At 47.2% G+C, this 22774-nt stretch overlaps 1 protein-coding gene across 2 annotated transcripts in view; it reads left to right on the top strand.

The window, feature by feature from the left end:
* LOXHD1 (lipoxygenase homology PLAT domains 1) overlaps positions 1-22774 on the top strand; it is a 196761-nt gene that overhangs the window by 14800 nt on the left and 159187 nt on the right. For both annotated transcript variants that reach the window (XM_068993866.1, XM_068993865.1), the window contains exon 4: positions 1260-1444. In XM_068993866.1, coding sequence (XP_068849967.1) covers positions 1260-1444 — 185 coding nt within the window. The remainder of the gene's footprint in view (positions 1-1259; positions 1445-22774) is intronic.

Below are 22774 nucleotides of genomic sequence, written 5' to 3'. Positions count from 1 at the left end.
TCTTACGGGGGAAGGCTGGGAAGAGAGTGTCAGTGTGTAGGAAAGGCAACCCCTAAGCGGAAGTCCTACTGTGTGCTGGGCTCCATGCCAGACAGAGGCATGCATTATGTGTATATCATGTGTTAGGGGCTTTCCAAGTGGCGCTAGTGGTAAAGAACCCACCTGCCAATGTAGGAGACACAGGAGACACAGGTTCAGTCCCTGGGTCGGGTAGATCCCCTGGAGGAGGGCATGGCAACCCTGTCCAATATTCTTGCCTGGAGAGTCCCATGGACAGGGGAACCTGGCAGGCTACAGTACATGGGGTTGCAAAGAGTCAGACACGATTTAGTGACTGAGCGTGCGCACACACACACACACACACACACCCCATCTGTTGGGGTGTGTGCTGTCTTGAGCTGTGGTTGTCCTGTTAAGATCTGCAAATGTAAGGCCTCACTGTAATGGAATGCTTGGTGCAAAGTGAGGTCACCCAAGGATCAAGTTCTGGGGTAGAAACTGGGCCTCAAAGAGGAAAACTAGACTGCCAAGGATGGAGAGGACTACAGAAAGTGGAAGAAGATGATAGGGGCCAGATTTTGGACATTCTGGATCTCTACAGTAGCCCCTGGCCCCATGTAGTATTGATCACTTAAAACATGGCTAGCCCAAACCAGATGCAAAACCAGGTGCAAAAACACTTCAGATCTTTGAAAAACTAGTGCAAGATAAAGAATGTAAGATATCTCATTAACAAATGTTTACATGGTTACCCACTGAAATGATAAGTGGATTAAATTAAATATACTATTAAAATTAACTTCACCTCCCCTTTGTTTTCAGTGGCTACTAAAAAACCTAAATTACCTATCTGGCTTGCACATGAAGCTCATGTGATGTTTCTATGGGGCAACACCAGTCTATGTGGCCATGCGGGCTCCTCTGAGTGATAGGAGTGAGTAGCTGAGTGTGTTTTGGGAGTCACGGTGAGAGGGAAAGCTCCAGACAGTCCTCCTGCAAGTCTTGGTGATCCTCAATTTTCCGTGGAAGGCAATATTTCCTTATGGGCAATGTAGCAATCCAGATTCATTAATAAGCACATCCATCTTGCAAGGAATCCCCATTTTTTAGATGAGGAAACTGAAGCCTCAGAGATAAAGAAATAACAGAATCAGATCGGTTGAACCTCTGTTTTGAGAAAACATTGGGGGGATTTCGGTATGGAAGGGGCATTGTCTCTGTCTTACTAGTGATGGTGTGGGTGTCTGCCTCTGGCCCAGGATTGAGCATGACAACACAGGCTTGAACGCCAGCTGGTACCTGGACCGTGTGATTGTGACCGACATGAAGCGGCCTCACCTCCGTTACTACTTCAACTGCAACAACTGGCTGAGCAAAGTGGAGGGTGATCGCCAGTGGTGCCGTGACCTGCTGGCCAGCTTCAACCCCATGGACATGCCCCGAGGTCAGTGTCCAGAGGCTGACTTGCCTGCCATCCCTCCCTGCCTGCGCTGGGCTCGCCCAGGCTTCTGCCTTGTTCTGGGTGGCCCCATTGCTCCTTGCCACCTCTCCAGGGTCTTTTTGTTGTCTAGGGCACAGGTGAGGCCCCAGCACTTCCTTGTGACCTTTTCAAGAGCAAGTTCTGGGGGCTCACAGAAGTGGAAGATGCAGGAGGCCCTGAAGGCATGGTGGAGGAACAGGCACAGCCCTGAGCACACCCTGTGTTTTCTTGGTCTTGGTGGTTCGTTTAGTAGCTAAGAAGTCACTTGCAACCCTATGGACTATAGCCTGCTAGGCTCCTCTGTCCATGGGATTTCCCAGGCAAGATTACTGGAGTGGGTTGCCATTTCCTCCTCTAGGGGATCTTCCCGACCCAGGAATCAAACCCAGATCTGCTGCATTGCAGGCAGATTCTTTACCGACTCAGCTACAATCAGCTCCTACCTATGGAAAGTTCCCTCTGAGTTCAAAAGCAACTCTCTGTGGCTTCCTATTCCATAGTGTTCCTTCTGACACTTGAGGAAGGTAAGTTCCAGCCAGGGCACGATGGATTGGATCACAGCCTGCTGCTTCCAGAGTTCCCCAGCTCCTCCTGGTTTTATGAGGAGTGAAGCAACTTATGTCAAATGCATTTCTGTCCCAAAGAGTTAATTCAGTCATTTTAGCTCTGCAGGAACAATGGGAGGCAGGGAAACAAACTGTGTAAAAACACATCTGTATTCTCTGTCCTATTTTATCACCCTTTGTCTCTTAAAATCCTGACCGCCCCTCACCCCATCATTGATATATATGTCCTCATTTCCAAAAATGGAGGCCTCACATGTGGGTTGCTGCTGCTAAGTCACTGCAGTCGTGTCCGACTCTGTGCGACCCCATAGACGGCAGCCCACCAGGCTTCCCTGTCCCTGGGATTCTCCAGGCAAGAACACTGGAGTGGGTTGCCATTTCCTTCTCCAATGCATGAAAGTGAAAAGTGAAAGTGAAGTTGCTCAGTCATGCCCGACTCTTAGCAACCCCATGGACGGCAGCCTACCAGCCTCCTTCGTCCATGGGATTTTCCAGGCAAGAGTACTGGAGTGGGTTGCCATTGCCTTCTCCACACATGTGGGTACCATCATCATAATATCCTGCCTACATAGAGTCAAGGGACATCAGAGGGGAAAGGAACTTGGTGGTCAAGGAAAGAGAAGTGACTTTCCCACGGTCACTCAGTAGAACAGCAGAAGGCTAACACACTCCTCCCTCCAGCATGTCCCCCAAGTGCCACTGGCAACTCAACTCAGCACGTAAACGTATCTGTTATTCTAATGATGACCTCCAGCTCCTAGCCAACCTTGAAAATTTGCCCTATTCCCACATAGTCCTCATCATAATAACTTGAAACTTCATTGATTTTTTTTTTATTAAAGATATGTTAAAAAAAAAAAGAATACCTATAATTCCATCACCTGGAGAAATATCACTGGTGACATTTTTGAGCACTTATTTCTGGTCTTTTTAGTGTATATAGTTTGAGAGGATGTGCTGGTACAACATCCCCTGTTTTAGAGCATGTTTATTTCTAAGTCATTAAACGTCACTCAACATCCCTACTCGGAGAAGGCAATGGCAATGGCAACCCACTCTTGCCTGGAAACTCCCAAGGATGGAGGAGCCTGGTAGGCTGCAGTCTGTGGGGTTGCTAAGAGTTGGACACGACTGAGAGACTTCACTTTCACTTTGCACTTTCATGCATTGGAGAAGGAAATGGCAACCCATTCCAGTGTTCTTGCCTGGAGAATCCCAGGGACAGCAGAGCCTGGTGGGCTGCCGTCTGTGGGGTCACACAGAGTCGGGGACGACTGAAGCAACTTAGCAGCAGCAGCAGCAGCAACATCCCTACTTATAATGGCTGTGTAACATTTTGGTGTAGGGAGATACATACCATCATTTATTCATTGGATACTTTATAGTTAGATATTTATATTGTCTTCCCCCTCTAGATTTTTTATTATAAAGAGTACATCTAAATCTTGCCACAGATAAATTATTCTTTCCCTAAGATCATTTCCTAAGTGGAATTTCTAGGTCAAATAGAGTACATATGGTGAAGAATTTTGATGGGCATTCCCAAAGTGTCCTAAAAAGGACCCATCAGTGTACAGTCACATCAGCTGTGAAGAGCACGCACTCCACTTGTCCTTGCCAACAGCTGAAAGTATTGATTAATTTCCCAACTGGACAGGGAAAAGGGCTTTTCAATGTTCTCTCTTCGATTAATGGTGGGGTTGAATATTTTCATATGTTTTATTGGTCATTTGGATTGTGTGTGTTTATGTGTGTAAATTGTTTACCTCATGGTCCCTGGGTCTTTCTTTTTGATTGAGATGAATTTCCCCAATTCTCCTATAGACTTAAAGCACTTTAACTCTTGATCCAGCGTCATTATCAGGATCAATCCTTAGCAAATTGTCAAGCTTGCCATCTTTCTTTTTTTGTTCTCTTAAGTTTCCCCTTTCTTGGCCTTTCTCCTCCTTTTAGCTAATGATCCAACTTCTGCTCTGGTCACATGAAAATCCAGTGCTCTGGTGTTAGGTGAAGAGCTTCTGAAAATCACCGTTGAGAAAGAATGAATGTAACTCAGTGATTCCTCAACTTTCCATGAGAATGGTCCAGGGTAGTGTTTCCTTAAAGTTTCTGAGTTAGGTTGTTTGACTGGGCCCTCTGTCCTTATACGGGCTGGAGGGCATTGAGTTTTTTAGTATTTCCAGGCTAGATTCTGGGAAAGGGAATGAAAAACATGATCCTCAAATATTCAAGGGACTGAATTGGTAAACAAAAGGTTGAATTTCTTCTATTTTCACCTGGAATTATATTAATCTGGTGTTTGGAGGTCTTTGATCATCAAAATGGGGGAGATAATTATTTCTTCATTCATGCAGTTTGACAGGTAAAAATATTTAAAAACATGGGATGTAGGGTATAAAAGAGGGGGAGAGAAGAAAGGGGACATTTCTCATGTATAATCCATGCCCCCATCCTTGTTCCCCTCTCTCCATCCCCTTTTGTCCATTTTTAAAAATTATTTTTAAATTTATTTTTAATTTGAGGATAATTGCGTTACAATGTTGTATTGGTTTCTGCCATACAGCAGTGTGAATCTGCCATAAGTATACATATATCCCCTCCCTCCTACCCCCCAACCCACGCCTCTAAATTGTCACAAAGTCCCTGGCTGAGCTTCCTGTGTTATACAACAACTATATAGCTATCTATCTGACACACGGTAATATATACGTTTCAGCGCCACTCTCTCAATTTGTCCCCCCTCTCCTTTCCCTGCTGTGTGCACAGGTCTATTTCCTAGGTCTGCATCTCTATTCCTGCCCTGCAAATAGGTTCATCAGCACTATTTTCCTAGATTTCATATATATTCATTAATATATGATACTTGTTTTTCTCTTTCTGACTTACTTCACTCTCTATTGGAACAGGCTCTAGGTTCATCCACCTCAGTTCGGCTGACTCACATTCATTGCTTTTTATGACTGCGTACTATTCCATTGTATATATGTACCATAACTTCCTTATCCATTCATCTGTCAATGGACATCTAGGTTGCTTCCATGTTCTGGCTGTTATAAGTAGCACTGCAATACACATTGGGATACGTGTGTCTTTTTGTATGATTTTTTTCAGGGTCTATGCACAGTAGTGGGATTGCTAGGTCATATGATAGTTTCAGCCCTAGAGTTTTAAGGAATCACCATACTGTTTCTCTGTAGCGGCTCTGTCAGTTCACATTCTCACCAATATTGCAAGAGGATTTCCTTTTCTCCACATCCTCTCCAGCATGTATTGTTGGTGGATTTTTTGATGAAGGCCATTCTGACTGGTGTGAGGTGATAGCTCATTGTAGCTTCCATTTGCATTTCTCTTATAGTGAGTGACACTGAGCATCTTTTCATGTGTTTATTGGCAGTCTGTGTATCTTCTTTGGAGAAATGTCAGTTTAGGTCCTCTGCTCATTTTTTTGGTTGGGTTGTTTGTTTTTCTGATATTGAGCTGCATGAGTTGCTTGTATATTTTAGAGATTAATCCTTCATCAGTTGCTTCATTTGCAATTATTTTCTCCCATTCTGAGAGTTGTATTTTCATCTTGTTTATAATTTCTTTTGCTGTGCAAAAAGTTTTAAATTTAATTATGTCCCATTTGTTTATATTTCCATTACTCTAAGAGGTGGGTCAAAGAGGATCTTACTGAGATTTTTAGCAAAGTGTTATGCCTATTTTTAAAAAACTTTTTAAAAGTTTAGTTTTAATTGAAGGATAATATTGTGTTGATTTCTGCCATGCAACAATGTGAATCAGCCTTAGGTATATATATGTCCCCTCCCTCCTACCTCCTACCCCACCCCACCCCTCTAGGTTGCCACAGAGCCCCAGTTTGAGTTCCCTGAGTCATAGAGCAAATTCCCACCGGCTATCTGTTTTACATATGGTAGTGTATATGTTTCCATGCTACTCTCTCTATTCATCCCGCTCTCTCATTCCCCCCGCCTTGGGTCCAAAAGTCTGTTCTCTATGTCTGTTTCTCCATTGCTGCCCTGCAAATAGGTTCATCAGTACCATCTTTCTAGACTCCATATATATGTGTTAATATATGATATTTGTTTTTCTCTTTCTGACTTACTTCACTCTGTATAAGATGCTCTAGGTTCATCCACCTCATTAGAAAGGACTCAAATGCATTTCTTTTCATGGCTGAGTAATATTCCATTGTATATAAGTGCAACAGCTCCTTTATCCATTCATCTGTCGACGGACATCTAGGTTGCTTCCATGTCTTAGCTATCTTAAATAGCACTGCCATGAACACTGGGGCACATGTGTCTTTTCCAATTATGGTTTTCTCAGGGTATATACCCCATAGAGGGATTGCTGAATCATTCAGTGTTTTATTCATAGTTTGTTAAGGAATCTCCATACCTGTCTTCCATAGTGGCTGTATCTATTTACATTCCCAGCAACAGTGCAAGTCGATTCCCTTTTCTCCACATTCTCTCCAGCATTTATTGTTTGTAGATTTTTTTTTATGATGCCCATTCTGACTGTTGTGAGGTGATAGCTCATTGTAGTTTTGATTTGTATTTCTCTAATAAATAGCATGTTGAGCATCTTTTCATATGTTTATTAGCCATCTAAATGTCTTTGGAGAAATGTCTGTTTAGGTCTTCTGCCCACTTTTTGATTGGGTTGTTTGTTTTACTGATATTGAGTTGCATAAGCCACTTGTATATTTTGGAAATTAATCCTATGTTATTTCATTTGCCATTATTTCCTCCCATTCTGAGTGTTGTCTTTTCACCTTGTTTATAGTTTCCTTTGCTGCACAAAAGCTTTTAAGTTTAATTAGGTCCTACTTGTTTATCTTTGTTTTTATTTTCTTTACTCTAGGAGATGGGTCATAAAGGATCTTGTGATTTATGTCAGAGTATTCTGCCTATGTTTTCCTCTAAAAGTTTTGTAGTTTCTGGATTACACTTAGGTCTTTAATCCATTTTGAGTTTATCTTTGTGTATGGTGTTAGGAAGTGTTCTAATTTCATTCTTTTACATGTAGCTGTCCAGTTTTCTAAGCATGGCTTATTGAAGAAGCTATCTTTTCTCCACTGTATATTCTTACCGCCTTTGTCAAAGATAAGGTGCCCATAAGATGAGGTATGTGGGTTTATCTCTGGGCTTTCTATCTTGTTCCATTGATCTATATTTCCGTTTTTGTGCCAATGCGATACTGTCTTGATGACTGTAGCTTTGTAGTCTGAAGTCAGGACGGTTGATTGCTCTAGCTTCATTTTCTTTCTCAAAATTGCTTTGGCTATTCAGGGTCTTTTGCGTTTCCATACAAACTGTAAAATTTTTGTTCTAGTTCTATGAAAAATGCCATTGGTAATTTGATAGGGATTGCATTGAATCTGTAGATTACTTTGGGTAGTATAGTCATTTTTATAATATTGATTCTTCCAATCTAAGAACTGGAGAAGGAAATGGCAACCCACTCCAGTATTCTTGCCTGGAGAATCCTGTGGACAGAGGAGCCTGGTGGGCTGGCGTCTATGGGGTCCCACAGAGTCGGACATGACTGAAGCGACTTAGCAGCAGCAATCCATGAACATGTTATATCTCTTCATCTGTTTGTGTCGTTTCTTATTTCTTTGATCATTGTCTTCTAGTTTTCTGCATACAGGTCTTTCGTCTCCTTAAGTAAGCTTATTCCTAGGTATTTTTATTCATTTGTTGCAATGGTGAATGGGATCGTTTCCTTAATTTCTCTTTCTGAGTTTTCACTGTTAGTATATACGAATGCAAGGGATTTCTGTGTATTAACTTTGCATCCTTCGACTTTACTAAATTCATTGATTAGCTCTAGGAATTTTCTGTTGTTATCGTTAGGATTTTTCTATGTATAGTATGATGTCATCTACAAACAGTGAGACTTTTACTACTTCTTTTCCAACCTGGATTCCTTTTGTTTCTTTTTCTTCTCTGATGGCCACAGACTTCCAAAATATGCTAAATAACAGTGCTTTGCTTATTTTAAAATCATGGTGTTTGCTTGTTGTGGAGTTGTTAAGAGTCTATCCAGAATATATTTCTGAATATAAACCCCTAATCAGACTTGATTTACAAATATTTTTTCCATTGCATGGGTTGCCTTTTGTGCTGTTTGTGTCTGCTGGTGCACAAACTTCTTCAATTTTATGAAATCTGTTTTATCTAGTTTTCCTTTTTGTCACTTATGCTTTTGTGTCATAGCCAAAGTCATTGCCAAATCCTGTGTCATGAAGCTTTTGTTCCATGTTTTCTTCTAAGAATGCTGTATCTTTAGCTTTTACATTTTTGTTGATTCATTTTGAACTAACTTTTGTATATGGTGAAAGGGGAGGGTCTCGTTTCATTCTTTTGCACGTGGATGTTCAGTTTTTTTCAGCACTATTTGTGAAAAAGGCTGTGTTTTCCCCCATTGAATGGTCTTAGCACCCTTGTTGAAAATCATTTGACCATGCACACAAAGGTTTGTTTCTGGGCTCTCTGTTCGGTTGGTCGAAATGTCTATCCTTATGTCAGTATCACATCATTTTGATTAATGTAATTTTGTAGAAGTTTTGAAATCAGGCTGTGGTAGACCTCCAACTGTATTCTTCTTTTTAAAGATTGTTTTGGCTATTCAGGGTCCCTTGATATCCACCTTCTTTTAATGCACCTTAATTTCTCATTAACTGTTTTTAATAGTGACACTATGCATACTGACTTTGCTGTCAAAGGGCTTTTATTCACTTGGAAAAAAAAATGAATAGTTTCTCTCAACCCCAAGTCCTCAGTCCTTGCCCAGTACTTCAAGGCTGCTGGGGAAACCTCACAGATTCTCCTGACTCATCCCCCACATGAGTCAGCAGGTGTGGGTGTCCCAGTCTTGGCTGGCTCTCCACCACATCTCAACAAAATGATCCAGGCAGACACCGCACTTCCTAATTAAGCATCTCAGTCATACAGACAGCCTGAACAGGGAGTTAGCAGCCATCTCTATGTTCATTTCCTTCCTGGAGTGGGTGTGAGGGGTCCTGGCACCTTCTGGGGCCTGGGGAAGGTTGGCAGCCACTTTTTCAGCATATCTGTGTTGACTATCCCTGGAAACACAGTCTTGACTATCGAACTGCTCCGGAAATTTGGCGAATTATCCCTCCTGCCATCTGCCTTTTTGCATCCTCGCCTCATTTCCATGGACACCTGACTCACTTCCTGGAGGATTTCTTTCATCCTGTCTGTAATGGCTCACCCTCTTGACACCCAGAACCCAGAGGAGACATTGACATTTACAACTGATGAAAGCCCTTGGCCGGGATCTAAGTACAGTCTTCCAGGCTTTGAACCAAAGCATCATCATTAAAAACTAACAACCGCCATCAGGGATGCCCTCTGAGCTCCTATTACTCTCCAGGTCGAGGTGCTCACAGTCTAGCAAAGGACGGAGACTGCCATGGTGCAAGTGCCCACAGAGAGGATGGAGGGCACAGTGGTCCAGAACTCCAGTCTCAGATCACAGAGTCCCAGGTTCAAATCCCAACAGTGTTACCTACTAGCTATGGACAAAATCCTGTGGCAGCCTGTGTCTTCACGTGCTCACACCTTACAATTAGAATCTTATTTAAAATTCACAGCACCCTGAGGAGGGAAGTTCTATTATCTGAAAAGAAGGTGGGCTGAACATCCACGACCTTGAAGGGCCCCCTCTTCTGTTTCTTGATCTCAGGCTAGCAGCTCCCGTTTCTCAACCTGCTTGGTCAGACTATGTTGGCTCTAGTGTCTGGCAGGCAGTGCTCTGAAAGCTGTTCTCCCCGGCGCTAATAAACCACGAGGAGGTTTCAAGGGACCCACGCGAAATGGGGATGAAGCCTGAGGGACAGGATGAGACATCCTCTCCCCACCTGCTCCCACAGTCTGGGGCGGAAGCCAGACAATGTACAGCAGTTTCTGGGGTTCAGTCTGCACTCCATCCACCCCAACAAGGACCCAATAAGACTGCTGTCCCCGGAGCCCCAATGCCTGCCTTCCTGGGATGAAGGTGGGAGGTTCTCCTGGCTCCCAGACTGCTGTCTCAAGTTGATTAGACAGAAAATTCTGAATCTCCCACTGAAACATATACCAGAGTCAGAGAAAATGTTAGAACCCACACCTCTGCCCCCTCACTGCTCTTCTATCTTTGCCTTCAGTTTTCTCCAGGCCACCGAAACACCGTTGCATCTAAAACCCCAGCCTCTCCGGAAAGGATTACCTGCTCCCTTGCCTTGGGTTTTTCTCTCCCTGCAAACTCTGGGTAAACTGAAATCTGTACCTTCCACTGTAGTGCGATGATTCTCAATGGGGTCCCGGCACTCCATCAGCAGTTAGGGGATGTGCAGGGAACAGGCAGTGGCACCCCACTCCAGTCCTCTGGCCTGGAAAATCCCATGGACGGAGGAGCCTGGTAGGCTGCAGACCATGGGGTCGCTAAGAGTCCGGCAGGATTGAGCGACATCACTTTCAGTTTTCACTTTCATGCATTGCACAAGGAAATGGCAACCCACTCCAGTGTGCCTGCCTGGAGAATCCCAGGGACAGGGGAGCCTGGTGGGCTGCCATCTATGGGGTCGCACAGAGTCGGACATGACTGAAGCGACTTAAGCAGCAGCAGGGAATCCTATGGGCTTCCCCGGTGGCTCAGTGGTAAAGAATTCTGCCTGCCAAGCAGGAGAGCCGGGTTCGATCCCTGGGTCTGAAAGATCCCCTGGAGAAGAAATGGCAACGTACTCCACTAGTCTTGCCTGGGAAATCCCATGGACAGAGGAGCCTGGTGGGCTACAGTCCAAAGGATTGCAAAAGAGTCGGACACGACTTAGTGACTAAATAATAACAGCAAAAAATCTTATGGGGAGAGAGGAAAGAATTTCTACCTGTTTCCAGAGATTCAGATACATCCTGGCCAAATAGCAGAAGGAACCACCGTGGCTACTGGGGCTAGGGTGCAGCCCTTGGATACATGGCTGAGAAACAGCATATCTCAGAGACTTTATTTGCCTCTTTGGACTCTAAGCACTTAATATGAGTTAATCTGGTCTCTCCAGCTCAGCTTGGGTTTCTCTGAGGGTAGCACTTTTGCTTGTCCCTGAACACTTGGTCCTGGGACTTAGGAGCCGGAGTGAAGATCAGTAGGGCACGGGCTCATGTGTGCAGATACATGCGCTCATGAAGACCTGCAGCAGAGATGAGTGTAAAGAGCTCTATTGGGGGGCGAGAGCTGGCTGCTAGGCTTGCCCTCAGGAATGGTGCACCTCGGGCAAGTTATTTGTCCTCTGGGCTGCCTGCTCATCTTATCAGAGGTCCCCTGTGACTCTGGCTTCCTCGGCTAGCTCTGGTTTTACTCTGCTAGCTAAACATCTCTTAGCTCCCTCAAATGGCTCCAGGCATCTGTCCACCCCCCCACCTGCCAACCTTGATGTCATTTTTGGTGTGACACTCATGGGGCACAGTGCCCAAATGCAGTTGATAAACACACTGCAGAATTATACAGGCTGAGAACACACAGCTACCCATATCTTTCTGGCCCCAGGGAGGCTCGGAGTGCATCCGTGAGGCTGGAGCTGGGATGGCGGCAGCATTGAAAGATTGAGGATGGGGACACAGAGGTGGACAAGGCAGGACACGATGGAGTAGAGTTGGAGTGAAGGCAGTGCTGGGTCTTGAAGGAGTGTGGGCTGAGGGCTGTCACCAGTAGGGAAGCGCGGGTATGACCTGTTTAGAGCAGACGTAGCTTTCTCACTGCCAATATGATGTCATTTCCTGCCTTCTGGCCAAGCAATTGTCCCCATCCTGGTGCCAACCCACAAACCCTCCCACCTTTCAAAGCTCCGAGTTGATCACATGGCTTAGATCACTACCGAGCCCACATCACATTAGGAGAGCCTGCCAGCTTGGCAGTGAGACAAGCCTCTGAAGCCAGGATCTGAGTTCCAGCTGGCCTGGGGGCTGCACACACCCTGGGCTGGTAGAACCCAGGCCCAACAGTGCATCAGGGTTTCAGACTCAGGCCTCGCTGACAGCTGACAGGACCCCTGCCTTCAGAAGCCCCACCCTTGCTCCCAGCTGGGACCGGTTCATTAGGGACAAGCCTTCTTCTAAGGAGCATTTAGTCTTTGCTGGAATAATAATAAATATGATTGCAATCGGTTCTGTGCTGTGCTCCAAAGAGACTGAGAGGCTGGTTGTTGGAAGAAAGGGAGCCCACAGGAGGAACGACAGCTTGGGCAGGTGGGCTGGAGCAGGCAGGCGACCGAGAGGATCGAAGACAGTCTCCCGTTTCCAGTCTGGAGCAAGGACTGGCTTTTCCCCTCCTATACTAAATGGGATGGCAAGTGCAGTGCTGGGAGCCCAAAGCTGCCCAGAGCTGGGGACTAGGGAGAAATGGTGCTGTGTTTGTCTGGCACAATCACTGTTTCCACTCCTGATTATTTCATCAGGTTAGATCATGCTTGTCCTCAGTCATGTCTGGCTCTTTGTGACCCTTTTGGACTATAGCCCTTCAGGCTTTTCTGTCCATGGGATTTTGTGGGCCAGAATACTGGAGTGGGTTGCCGTTTCCTCCTCCAGGGGATCTTCTCGACCCAGGGATCAAGCCCACATCTCCTGTGTCTCCTGCATTGCAGGCAGATACTTTACCTGCTGAGCCATTGGGAAAGCCCATTTCATCAGGTAATGGGGTTGAAATTTCCAGTAATTATCACACAGCTCCAAGTACACACCTGGTCTTGCCAAGAGAGTGTGGGGCACAGTGCCCAGGGTGCCTCTGAAGAAGGGACGGGACAAAAAAGGGATCATGATTAACGTCTTAGCGGCATATGGTGGTCATGCTGACCTGCAGTGGATTCCAGACCAGCCGGAGAACCACGTGGTGCAGGAGCAAATGCAAGCAGGCTGGGTGATTGATGCAAAACACACCTGTCATGAGAGCTCTGCCAATAAACCCGAGGTCCTAACCTACTCCCAGATGCTAGTGGATGCTATCATACAGTAGTCAAATCATTAATGTTGACATACAGCTCTCTGGATCAGAAAGCATACAGGGCTGCGCACCCTGACTTCTCATTCTGGCTCTGCCCTCAGCAGCCATGGGACTTGGGCCAGAGCTCAGTTCCTCTCCTTAGTGGGGGCACTAGGTGGCCTCTTGGGTTTTTTTTAGGACTGTTGTTATTTAGCTGCTGACTTGTGTCTGACTCTTTTGCGACCCCACGGACTGTGGCCCACCAGGCTCCTCTGTCCATTGCCGTTTCCCAGGCAAGAATACTGGAGTGGGTTGAGACCCCATGGACTGTAGCCTGCCATCTCCTCCTCCATGGGATCCTCCAGACTCAGGGGCTGAATCTGCATCTCCTGCTTGGCAGGTGGATTCATTACCACTGAGTCACCTGGGAAGCGCCTTTTCAGAACTAGAGGAGGGTTTCCCTTCACAACCCAACAGAGACGGACGGCCCAGGGCTAGCCCTCCTGTACGGCAGCAGGAGGAGATGGACTTTTGGCCCCTCCCTTCCGCAGCGGGTACTTCTTCCCCATTTCATGCCCCTCCCCTGACCTTCTATGCTGCCCATGCCAGTCTCCCCATTACAAGCTCTATCTCTGGACTTCCACTCTCTGTGGTCAAACCTGGCTCTGCCTCTCTAAGCATGAACAGATGCCTTAAGCTCTGTACCTCTATTTCCTCTTCTGTAAAGTGGGGATAAAGTGAATTCCCACTTCAGGAAGTGGTTGAGCTAGTTAATTGGGGGAATGAACATTAAAGGACTTAGGGCAGTGAGAGAGTGAGTGACCAGCTCTTTGCGACCCTATGGACTGTAACTAGCCAAGCTCCTCTGGTCCATGGAATTCTCCAGGCAAGCATACCAGACTGAGTTGCCATTTCCTTCTCCAGCGCAGTGCAGAACATAGAATAAATGCTCAGTCAACGAGGCAAACCTGGTTGTTGCTATTGTTACAAAGCCGTTTCTCTCCCTGAGTCTTTGTCCACGTCTAGGCTTGTTCTGACTCTGAGATGCACAGACTCAAGATTCTGGCCTCTCAAGCTCAGAAAGGACTTTGGAGCCACGAAGTGCCTGAATCCCCTCTAGAATCCGACAGGCTCATCTAGACTGCTGTGTATAGGCTCATGACCTTGACTACAGCCGAAACCTGCAGGGAGCACTGCTCTTCCCAACCCCCGTCCCTCTACCTGACCTTCCCCCTTAACCCAGCTCAAGTGTTACTCAGGGTCCCCTAGCTCTATTTGTTGTGGCTGAGCATGGGAGTCATGGTTCCTTGAAACCCTATGGAGATGATCCTGGGCCTCGGGACTCACAGCCTTAAGGGCTTCCGGGTGGGGAGGGCAGGGCCATCCCTGCAGCCCTCTCCTCCTCTGAACTTCACAGCAGCTTCCCACCCACCCCATCTGCTGCCTCCTAGCATTGCCGAAAATCATCTCCGGAAAGAGTGGGAAGAAGAAAACTGCTTTGAATGAGGCCCCAGGGAAGAGTCTCAGATAATTTGGGGGCCAAAAAGGACCTTATCTACTCTCCTCCGTATTATAGAGAGGAGAATGGAAGCCCAGGGAAGCTGAGCCACCTGCTCGTGGTCATAGTATAACTACCGGAGAGCCAGGTCCCTGAGGGCAGGATGCCAGCTCATCTCCTCCAGCGTCATTCAGTGATTCAGTGGGCAGTGGGAATTTATTGGGAATCTTCTCTGCATCAGATCCTGGACTCAGGGTAAATATGTAAGGGCTTTTCTCTAGGAGCTTAGAGTCTAGAGGGAGGAGAGTCAGGCCAGTATATAACCACAGGACAAAGAGATAGAATGGTCTAGGGAGGGGGATGCGTCAGGCCCAAGGAAGCATCGAGGAAGGGGGAACCAGGAGGGTTCATAGAGGAGGTGATGGTGCTCAAGCTGTGACTTCACAGGTGAGAAGAGATTCACCAGGCTTTCAAACAGAACGAGGGCACTTTAGGAGCTGATGGGTCTTAATGGCACAGTGTCTCATTCACAAAGCTGAGGGTAGACCCTCAAATTCACAGCCTCACTGTGGCCTCAGTTTCCCGGGGACCACTGCCAGCCACACTCTCTTTCAACCAAGCAGCCCGAACCTTTGGGGGAGTGCATCGAATTGTATATTTGCCCCATGCTTGGTTATTTTGATTCTCAAATAGGTGTTTGTAATAACCTTTGTAATTTGGAAACTATACTTTTTGGAGCCGCATCCTGTATTTGTGAACTTGTGAACTTATGATACAGTTATTGCCTGGGCCATGATCCTGGTCTGGCTGTCCATTTCAGCCACCATGGCTTCCTGCTGGGTCCTTGCCGAGAGATCCAAGTGCTTTTTGGATCCTTTTCCATTATAGGTTATTACAAAATATTGAATATAGTTTCCTGTGCTTTATAGTAGGTCTTTGTTTTTCATCTATTATATATATATAGTAGTGTGTTCATCTGTTAATCCCAAATTCCAAATTTATCTCTTCTCCCCTTTCCCCTTTGGTAACCATTTGTTTGTTTTCTGTATCTGTAAGTCCATCTCTGTTTCTTAATTAAGTTTGTTTGTGTCATTTTTTCAGATTGTGCATATAAGTGATATCATACGATACTTGTCTTTCTCTGTCTGACTTCACTTAACATGATAATCTGTAGGTTAATCCATGCTGCTGCAAATGACATTATTTCATTCTTTTTATCTGACTAATATTTCATTTTAGATATATATACACTACATCTTTATTATCCATTCATCTGTTGATGGATATTTAGGTTGCTTCTATGTCTTGGCTACTGCAAACAGTGCTGCTATGAACATTGGGGGGCATGTATCTTTTCAAATTAGAGTTTTCATGTTTTCTGGATATATGCCCAGGAGTGAGATTGCTGGATCATATGGTAACACTATTTTTGGCTTTTTAAAGGAAGCTCCATACTGTTTTTCATAGTGGTATTCCAATTTACCTTACCATCAATAGGGCAAGAGGCTTCCCTTCTCTATACACACTCTCCAGCATCTGTGATTTGTAGACTTTTTTGAGGGGCTTCCCAGGTGGCACTAGTGGTAAAGAATCCACCTGCAATGCAGGAGCCGAAGGAGATGTGGGTTCGATCCCTGGGATGGGAAGATGCCCTGGAGGAGGACATGGCAGCTCCCTTCAGTATTCTTGCCTGGGAGATCCCATGGACAGAGGAGCCTGGTGGGCTACAGTCCATAGGGGTGCAAGGAGTTGGACCTGACTGAAGTGACTTAGCATGCACACGTGGACTTTTTGATGATGACCATTTTGACTGGAATGAGGTGATACCTCATTGTAGCTCTGATTTGCATTTCTTCAATGATTAGCAATGTTGAGATCTTTCATGTGCCTGCATGTCTTCTTTGGAGAAATGTCTGTTTAGGTCTTCTGCTCATTTTTTGATTGAACTCTTTGTCTATATATATATATGGGCTTCTCATTGTAGCTCAATTGGTAAAGAATCTGCCTGTAGTGCAGGGGATCCAGGTTCGATTCCTGGGTTGGGAAGACCACCTGGAAAAGGAAATGGCAACCCACTCCAGAGTTCTTGCCTGGATAGGTGCATGGACAGAGGAGCCTGGCTGGCTACAGTCTGTGGAGTCGCAAGAGTTGGATACGACTTAGTAACTAAATCATTATATATGTATGTATGTGTGTTTTGTGTGTGTGTGTGTGTATGTATATATAGTGAGCTATATAAGCTGTTTGTATGTTTTGGAAATATATTCCCATTTTGAGGATGAAGGAAACAGAGGCACAAAGAGGTTAAGCAATTTGCTTATAAGCAATGGAGCCAAAAGTGAACCCAGATGGCCTTGAACTTAATCACTGTGTAGGACAGCCTTAGAGACACCTCTTTTAACATTTTAGTGAATTCCGTTTCTATTCTATTTTTTGTCCTTGAATGTATTAAAGACTATATATTAATGAAAATGGTATTATATTTTGGTCAAATTTATAACCTTTTTTTTCAGTTAATAGCATTGGCTAATATTCTAAATCATTATTTTTAATGGCTGCATGGTATTCCATGAATGGGTGAATACTATAATTCACTCCCAACAATCCCTCATTTTGGATGTTTTTAGGTTGTTCTCAGTTTCTCATTATTCTAACAGTTCTGTGATAGACATCTTTTTAGGTGGTCTATGAACACAAGGATTTCCTAGCATTAACTAGTTGCTATGCACAGGGATGGATTGTTGGTCCAGGGGGTTGCAGAACGGTAAGTCTTTGACACACATTCCTCACCTCCAGCAGCACCTGAGAAGTGCTGGCTTCCCAGCCCTGTGGGGGATAAACTCTGGGAGTGGAGTGGAATCTGGGTTGGAAACAGAAGAAATGGAGCAACAGTTGCTGAGTGTGCGGGTAGAAGGGAAGGCCCTTTGGAGACAGCCGGAGAGGGCGGCTGAGTCTGTGGAAGTAGCTCCGTGGGGCTTGGCAATGAGGGAGGTGAGCATTCAGAGCAGTAAACCCTTCTCTACACCGTACTGTTAAAAACACCCCATAGCATTTAGGCTGACATCACAGTTTCTTAGGAAATATGCAAGTTGTATATTTACTTGGGGAGGATGAAAAGAGCAGAGTGTTTTTTCTTGATTACCACCCAGGAGTCACTATTAATGACTGAGTGATATTTCAGTGTAGGTGTGTAACCAGGCTCAGCTGGGTTCAGCCCATGGCCTGTGTTCCAGCACGTGGGAAGTGCCGACAAAGTGATACAGACCCCAGAAGTTCTGGAGTGCAGGACTGAGGGCTCGGAGATGGGGGCCCTTGGGAGAGAGTCTGGGGCTTAAGCTAGGCTGGGCAGGGTGGGTGGAATGACAGCTAAGAGAGAGCCTTCTTGTCCAGGTCCCTTGAGTCCACATCTGGCCTTTAGTCCTGTCCGACTGTGAAAGCTTGATTAAGTATCTCAGCGTCCTGCTTCTCCTGATCACCTCATCAGTGAATGGTGGCAATAGCCACTGTGAGGATTACCCGAGATAATAGGTGTGCTGGCCCACGCTAGGTTCCCAGCAAGCCCTGGAGGCTCTTATTTCTTGATTAGTGGGTGTGTCTGTGAGGGCAGAGAGGTTCAGGGCCCTCTATAGAAAGCAGAGATATTCCAGTCCTGATTAAAGAAGAGGGTGAATCTGGGTGAGAAATTTGGGCCTCTGGACCTGAGGGAAGAAAGAGGAAACTGTCAGATCAGGAATGGGGAAGGAGAACTCGAATCCATGGGCTTGGAAGGCCATCCACTGGTCAGTGGCCGTGACCCAGTGCAGAGCCTTGCTGCCCATCCTCGGGTTCTGTGGACCATGTCCTCCCCACACCCATGCGGGCTTTAGTAGTTAGGGGTGTTCCCTGGAGAGGGGAGAATGTTATTCCTCGGCTCCCACCCCCAAGGCAGCTTCCCCCAATCCCTGCCATCTCTGGCTCCCACACAGCCCCTGTGAGATTCCACTTCTGTGTCTTGGCATCCTAGCTCTGGGTGAGCGGAAGTGCTGGGTGTCAGGGTGTGAGGCTGGCAGATGCGGTTGGGGGTGGGGTAACATCAAGTCCAATCATCCCCTTTCCAACTCTCCTCCCCTGTCTCACCTGTGAGAACAAATAAAGCCACGTTCTAATTAGACAGGATCTGGGGGTGGGCGAAAACTCCATTCCCTCAGCTCATCCTCAGCTCATTCATGATTCTCTGCTTCCTGAGAAAGCCTGGACCACGTGAGCTTCTCCGAGGCTCAAACCACGTGGGCGAGGGATGGTCTCTTCCTTGGCAAGCGGGACAGAGGCTTCCTCATGGGGTCTTTTGCTAGGCTTCTGCTGTCGGGCAGATGACGAGCAGCTTCACCCGCTCAGCTGTGCACCCAGCACCAGGATGTGGGGCTTCCGGCCCCCTCAGGGCTGTGCCTCCTCCTCCTGCCGCCCAGGATTGCTCTCGGGAGATGTGTCCTGTCACGGCTGTGTGCTGACTGTTCCAGACGGCACGCCGGGGAGGCTGCGGGGGCGGCTGGCAAACCCGGCGGTGCAGGAGGCAGCTGGGGCCTGCCAGTGCCTGTCTTTTCTGGAAGCCCACGCACGCAGCTTCCGGCTGGTCTGCAGGGCACATATTTCCTGTTTGGAAGGAGCAGCTTTGTGCCTCTGCCAGGATGGGGTGCAGAGGGGAAAAAAGGGCAAGGGCCAGGTTAGACTTGTGTATCCCCTGGGCAGGCAGCCCAGGGCAGGAAGGTCACAGACGACCCTACGATATGACCTTGAGGCAGCCATCTGTCTTTTAAGCTACAAATAAAATTCTCTGTGCAAGACCCCAGCTCAATGCGGTTGGGCTTTGGAAGGCACCATGGGATCAGCACCTTGATCTGTAGCTATGGTGTATTCTTCAGGTCAATGTTTCAATTAGTCTGTTCTCTTTGAGCTCATGCTGACCTTTGGTGGAAAGAGGCTACTACCTGGTTTCAGGTGTGCAGGCTGTACATGGCTCCAGTGCGACTATGTAAGGAGATCCCTATCAGAGCACAGGGACTGTAGATTTATGCATTTATTATGACAGTTATCCAACAGATGGCAGTCAAGTGTCTTGAGGAAGGGCTCCCTTTATCTCTTTTGCACACAGGCACTGTGTGGGCTAATGGTAACCCTGCTGAAAGGTCAGAGAGAAACAGTTCTAGGGAGAATTTTATAACAGATAATATGCCAAACAGGTAAGCCACAAGCCAACTCCAGGGCTGGGGCAGGCCATCTCTAGTCCCCGTTTCTCCCATGCTGCTCAGGAAGAGCGATGAACTCAGCTTGCCAGCTCCTCCTCCAACTTGACCTTCCCCTTTCTTCCCATTTCTGCTCCCTGCTTGTTCACAACCAGGCAGTGAGCTGAAAAGCACATGGCCGAAGTTTGCAGAACTGGACCTGCCATCATCCCCACCTTCAGGAATCCCCAGATTAGACTAGGCCCTCTTCTCAATCGGCCTCAAAGGAATGGCAGCTTCAGCCCAGTCACACAGCACTGTAAGGGGCGGGGAAAACGGAGCACTGTTCATGGTCCTTTTCACTCCCCACCCCTACGGAGAAAGGGCAGTCATTCCCCAACCTTCAAAGCCCTAAGCTGTTTAGCTAGCGGCGAAGGTGAAAGTCAAGTCGCTTAGCCGTGTCTGACTCTTTTCAACCCCATGGACTGTAGCCTGCCAGGCTCCTCCATCCATGGAATTTTCTAGGCAAGAGTACTGGAGTGGGCTGCCATTTCCTTCTCCAGGGGAGATCTTCCCCACCCAGGGCTCGAACCTGTCTCCCACATTGCAAGCAGACGCTTTTACTGTCTGAGCCACCAGGGAAGCTAGCAGTGAGGATGCGCTAAGATCATCCTGTAAGTAACTGACTCCCCTGCACCACATAACACTGCTCCCATTGAGGCCCCGGAGAGCAGAGTGGTCTGCAGCCCTCTGTCCAGAAACACACAGGATAGTGCACAAAACGACATAGAGCAGGGGATGGCCACACCTGGCCTGTCACCTGTCTTTGTGTGGACTGTGAGCGTAGAAAGGCATTTACATATTTGGAGGATTGAGAGGAAATCAAAACAAGAAGAGTATTTCATGACACAGGAAAGTTCTGCAAAGTTCAGATGTCCATGTCCATAAATAAAGTTTCCTTGGAGCGCAGCTGGGCCCATTTGCTTATGTAGCATTTACATAGGACTGTGGGCCGCTGCTTGGTGCTGCAGCAGCAGAACTCAGTAATTGCAACAGAGACCAAGAGGCCTGCAAGGCCGAGAATATTTAATATCAGGCACTCACAGAAAAATGTTGCCAGCCCCTAGTGAAGAGCATGAGAGCCCGTGAAGTATTCTGGATGCAGCCCTGGATTTGGAGATAAGAGATCTGGTTTGAGCCTTGCTAACAACATTTAGCAGCTGTGTGTGCTTGCTCTCTGAGCCTCAGTTTCCTGATCTGTCAGGGGGAATGTCCTCACTACCTGCCCACCTCATGTGGCCCTTGCATGGATCACAAGGACAGGCAAGTGCCTTGTGAATTGCAAGCCCTGTGTGAATGTTTAGTATTATTTGCCCAAGAAGCTGGGTTATTCTGACCCCTTCTTTCCACCTTTCTTCTCATTCTCTTTCTCCAGGCAGCCTTGCTCCCTTGGCCTCTGGGGCAGGGTTTTTTTTAATTGGCTCTCCCCCTTTCCCCGTGGCTGAAACACCCACCTGTGACCAGAATGGAAAGTCTGTGCTTGTTGAAACTCTGATTGCAGGAAGTTGGGGGGCTCTCATGCGACCACTCAAGAGGAAGCCTTGCTGTACCGTGCTGGCCATTTGCCACCTGTGAGGGGATGAAGCCCGGCTTTTATACTTTTATCACAACTCAGGATGGATGCTGGGCCCTGGGCTTTGCCTGGAAAATGGCTAATCAGATACTATGGGGTTCTGCCTGAAGAGGAAATATGGGGAAAAGAGAACAGTAAAATAAACTTCATTGTCTGTCTATGGGGCCTTTAAAGAATGGATTTAAAAGGCGGCTCTTGGCCCCTCCTCAGTGTGATCAAAGGCCATAGGCTCTCCATTCAGCCAGCACATTGGGGGCCCAGGGCCTTGTCTTGCTGCAGAAAGTCCCACAGAGTTTAGGACAGTCTAGGTTTGTTTCAGAATCGACTTCCCCCTGCATCCTGTTCATCTGGCTTCCTGACCCCTGGGCATTGGCCACTGGTTGCCTCACTTGGAAAGGCCTGGAAGCGTTCTCTGGCCTATTGGTCCCTGACCCTTGGCTTGTCATTCTTGTTCCTTCACTTTGGCCCTGGTTCTCTGCTTCCCTGGGCTTTCCCAGGACTAGGATGTGTGTTCCCTAAGCCCTTGGTGGGCTCCTGATTCCCCAGCCTCATCTTTGTGGCCCTGGTTGCCTTTCCCACCCTCTGAGATGCCTCCCTGTTCTGCTGGCTCCCCTCCACAGTCAGCAAGGCTGCCCCTCCTGGTCAAACGTTGTGGACTTGCAGAGGGCCTCAGTGCTCTCACATCCCTCACCTCTGCCATTTTCTCCAGTGTCCCTGACGTACTCAGTGAGACTCTCATATGTGCCCAGCACTGTGCTGGGGGCTGTGAGATGTCTCCCCACCTATGTGCTTGGCACAGAGTGAGCGGGCAGGTGTCTCTGGGGATGGGAACTCACTTCCCCCAAGGGTATCCCAGTCCTTGTTGAAGAGCCCTAGATACTAGAAAACATTTCTCTTGGTGACCTACAATATCCCTCTTTATACTTCATCCCACTAACTCGAATTCTGCCCTCTGGAATGACTCAGAGTGCCTGTACTCCTTCAACAAACATCCCCCAGGCCCCTCGCCCTTTCTCCTGCGTCACTGTGCCCAGTTCCCTTTGGGGTCGTGTTGCCCCTCTGATGCTCAGCAGAGGCCTTCAGAGCCTCTCTCTGTCCCCATGCCGTCTTGATACCACCAGCCCAGCAGAGGGGTCTTGTCCCTTTGTGAGCCCTCACTGCACCTGAGAAAGGACGTGAACCAAAGCCAGTGGTTCTCAGAGGCCCAACCAGCCAGAGGAGGAAAAAACCACCCCTGAGGGAGGCCTCTGGCCCTGGAGGATGACTAAGAGCAGGATCCGCTGATGACCCACGTGATGAAGGGTCCCTGGAAGGCAGCCATGTTAACAGGCTCCCCAGGGAGCCCAATGTGGCCCAAGTTTCAAGTCACTGAGCCAGGGTTTGCCTGTCTGAACGCTTCTGAAGGCCTGGCTC

This window comes from Capricornis sumatraensis, chromosome 21, assembly GCF_032405125.1.
Source record: "Capricornis sumatraensis isolate serow.1 chromosome 21, serow.2, whole genome shotgun sequence".
Classification (NCBI taxonomy): Eukaryota; Metazoa; Chordata; class Mammalia; order Artiodactyla; family Bovidae; genus Capricornis; species Capricornis sumatraensis.
This window is presented reverse-complemented; position numbering and strand designations above follow the sequence as displayed.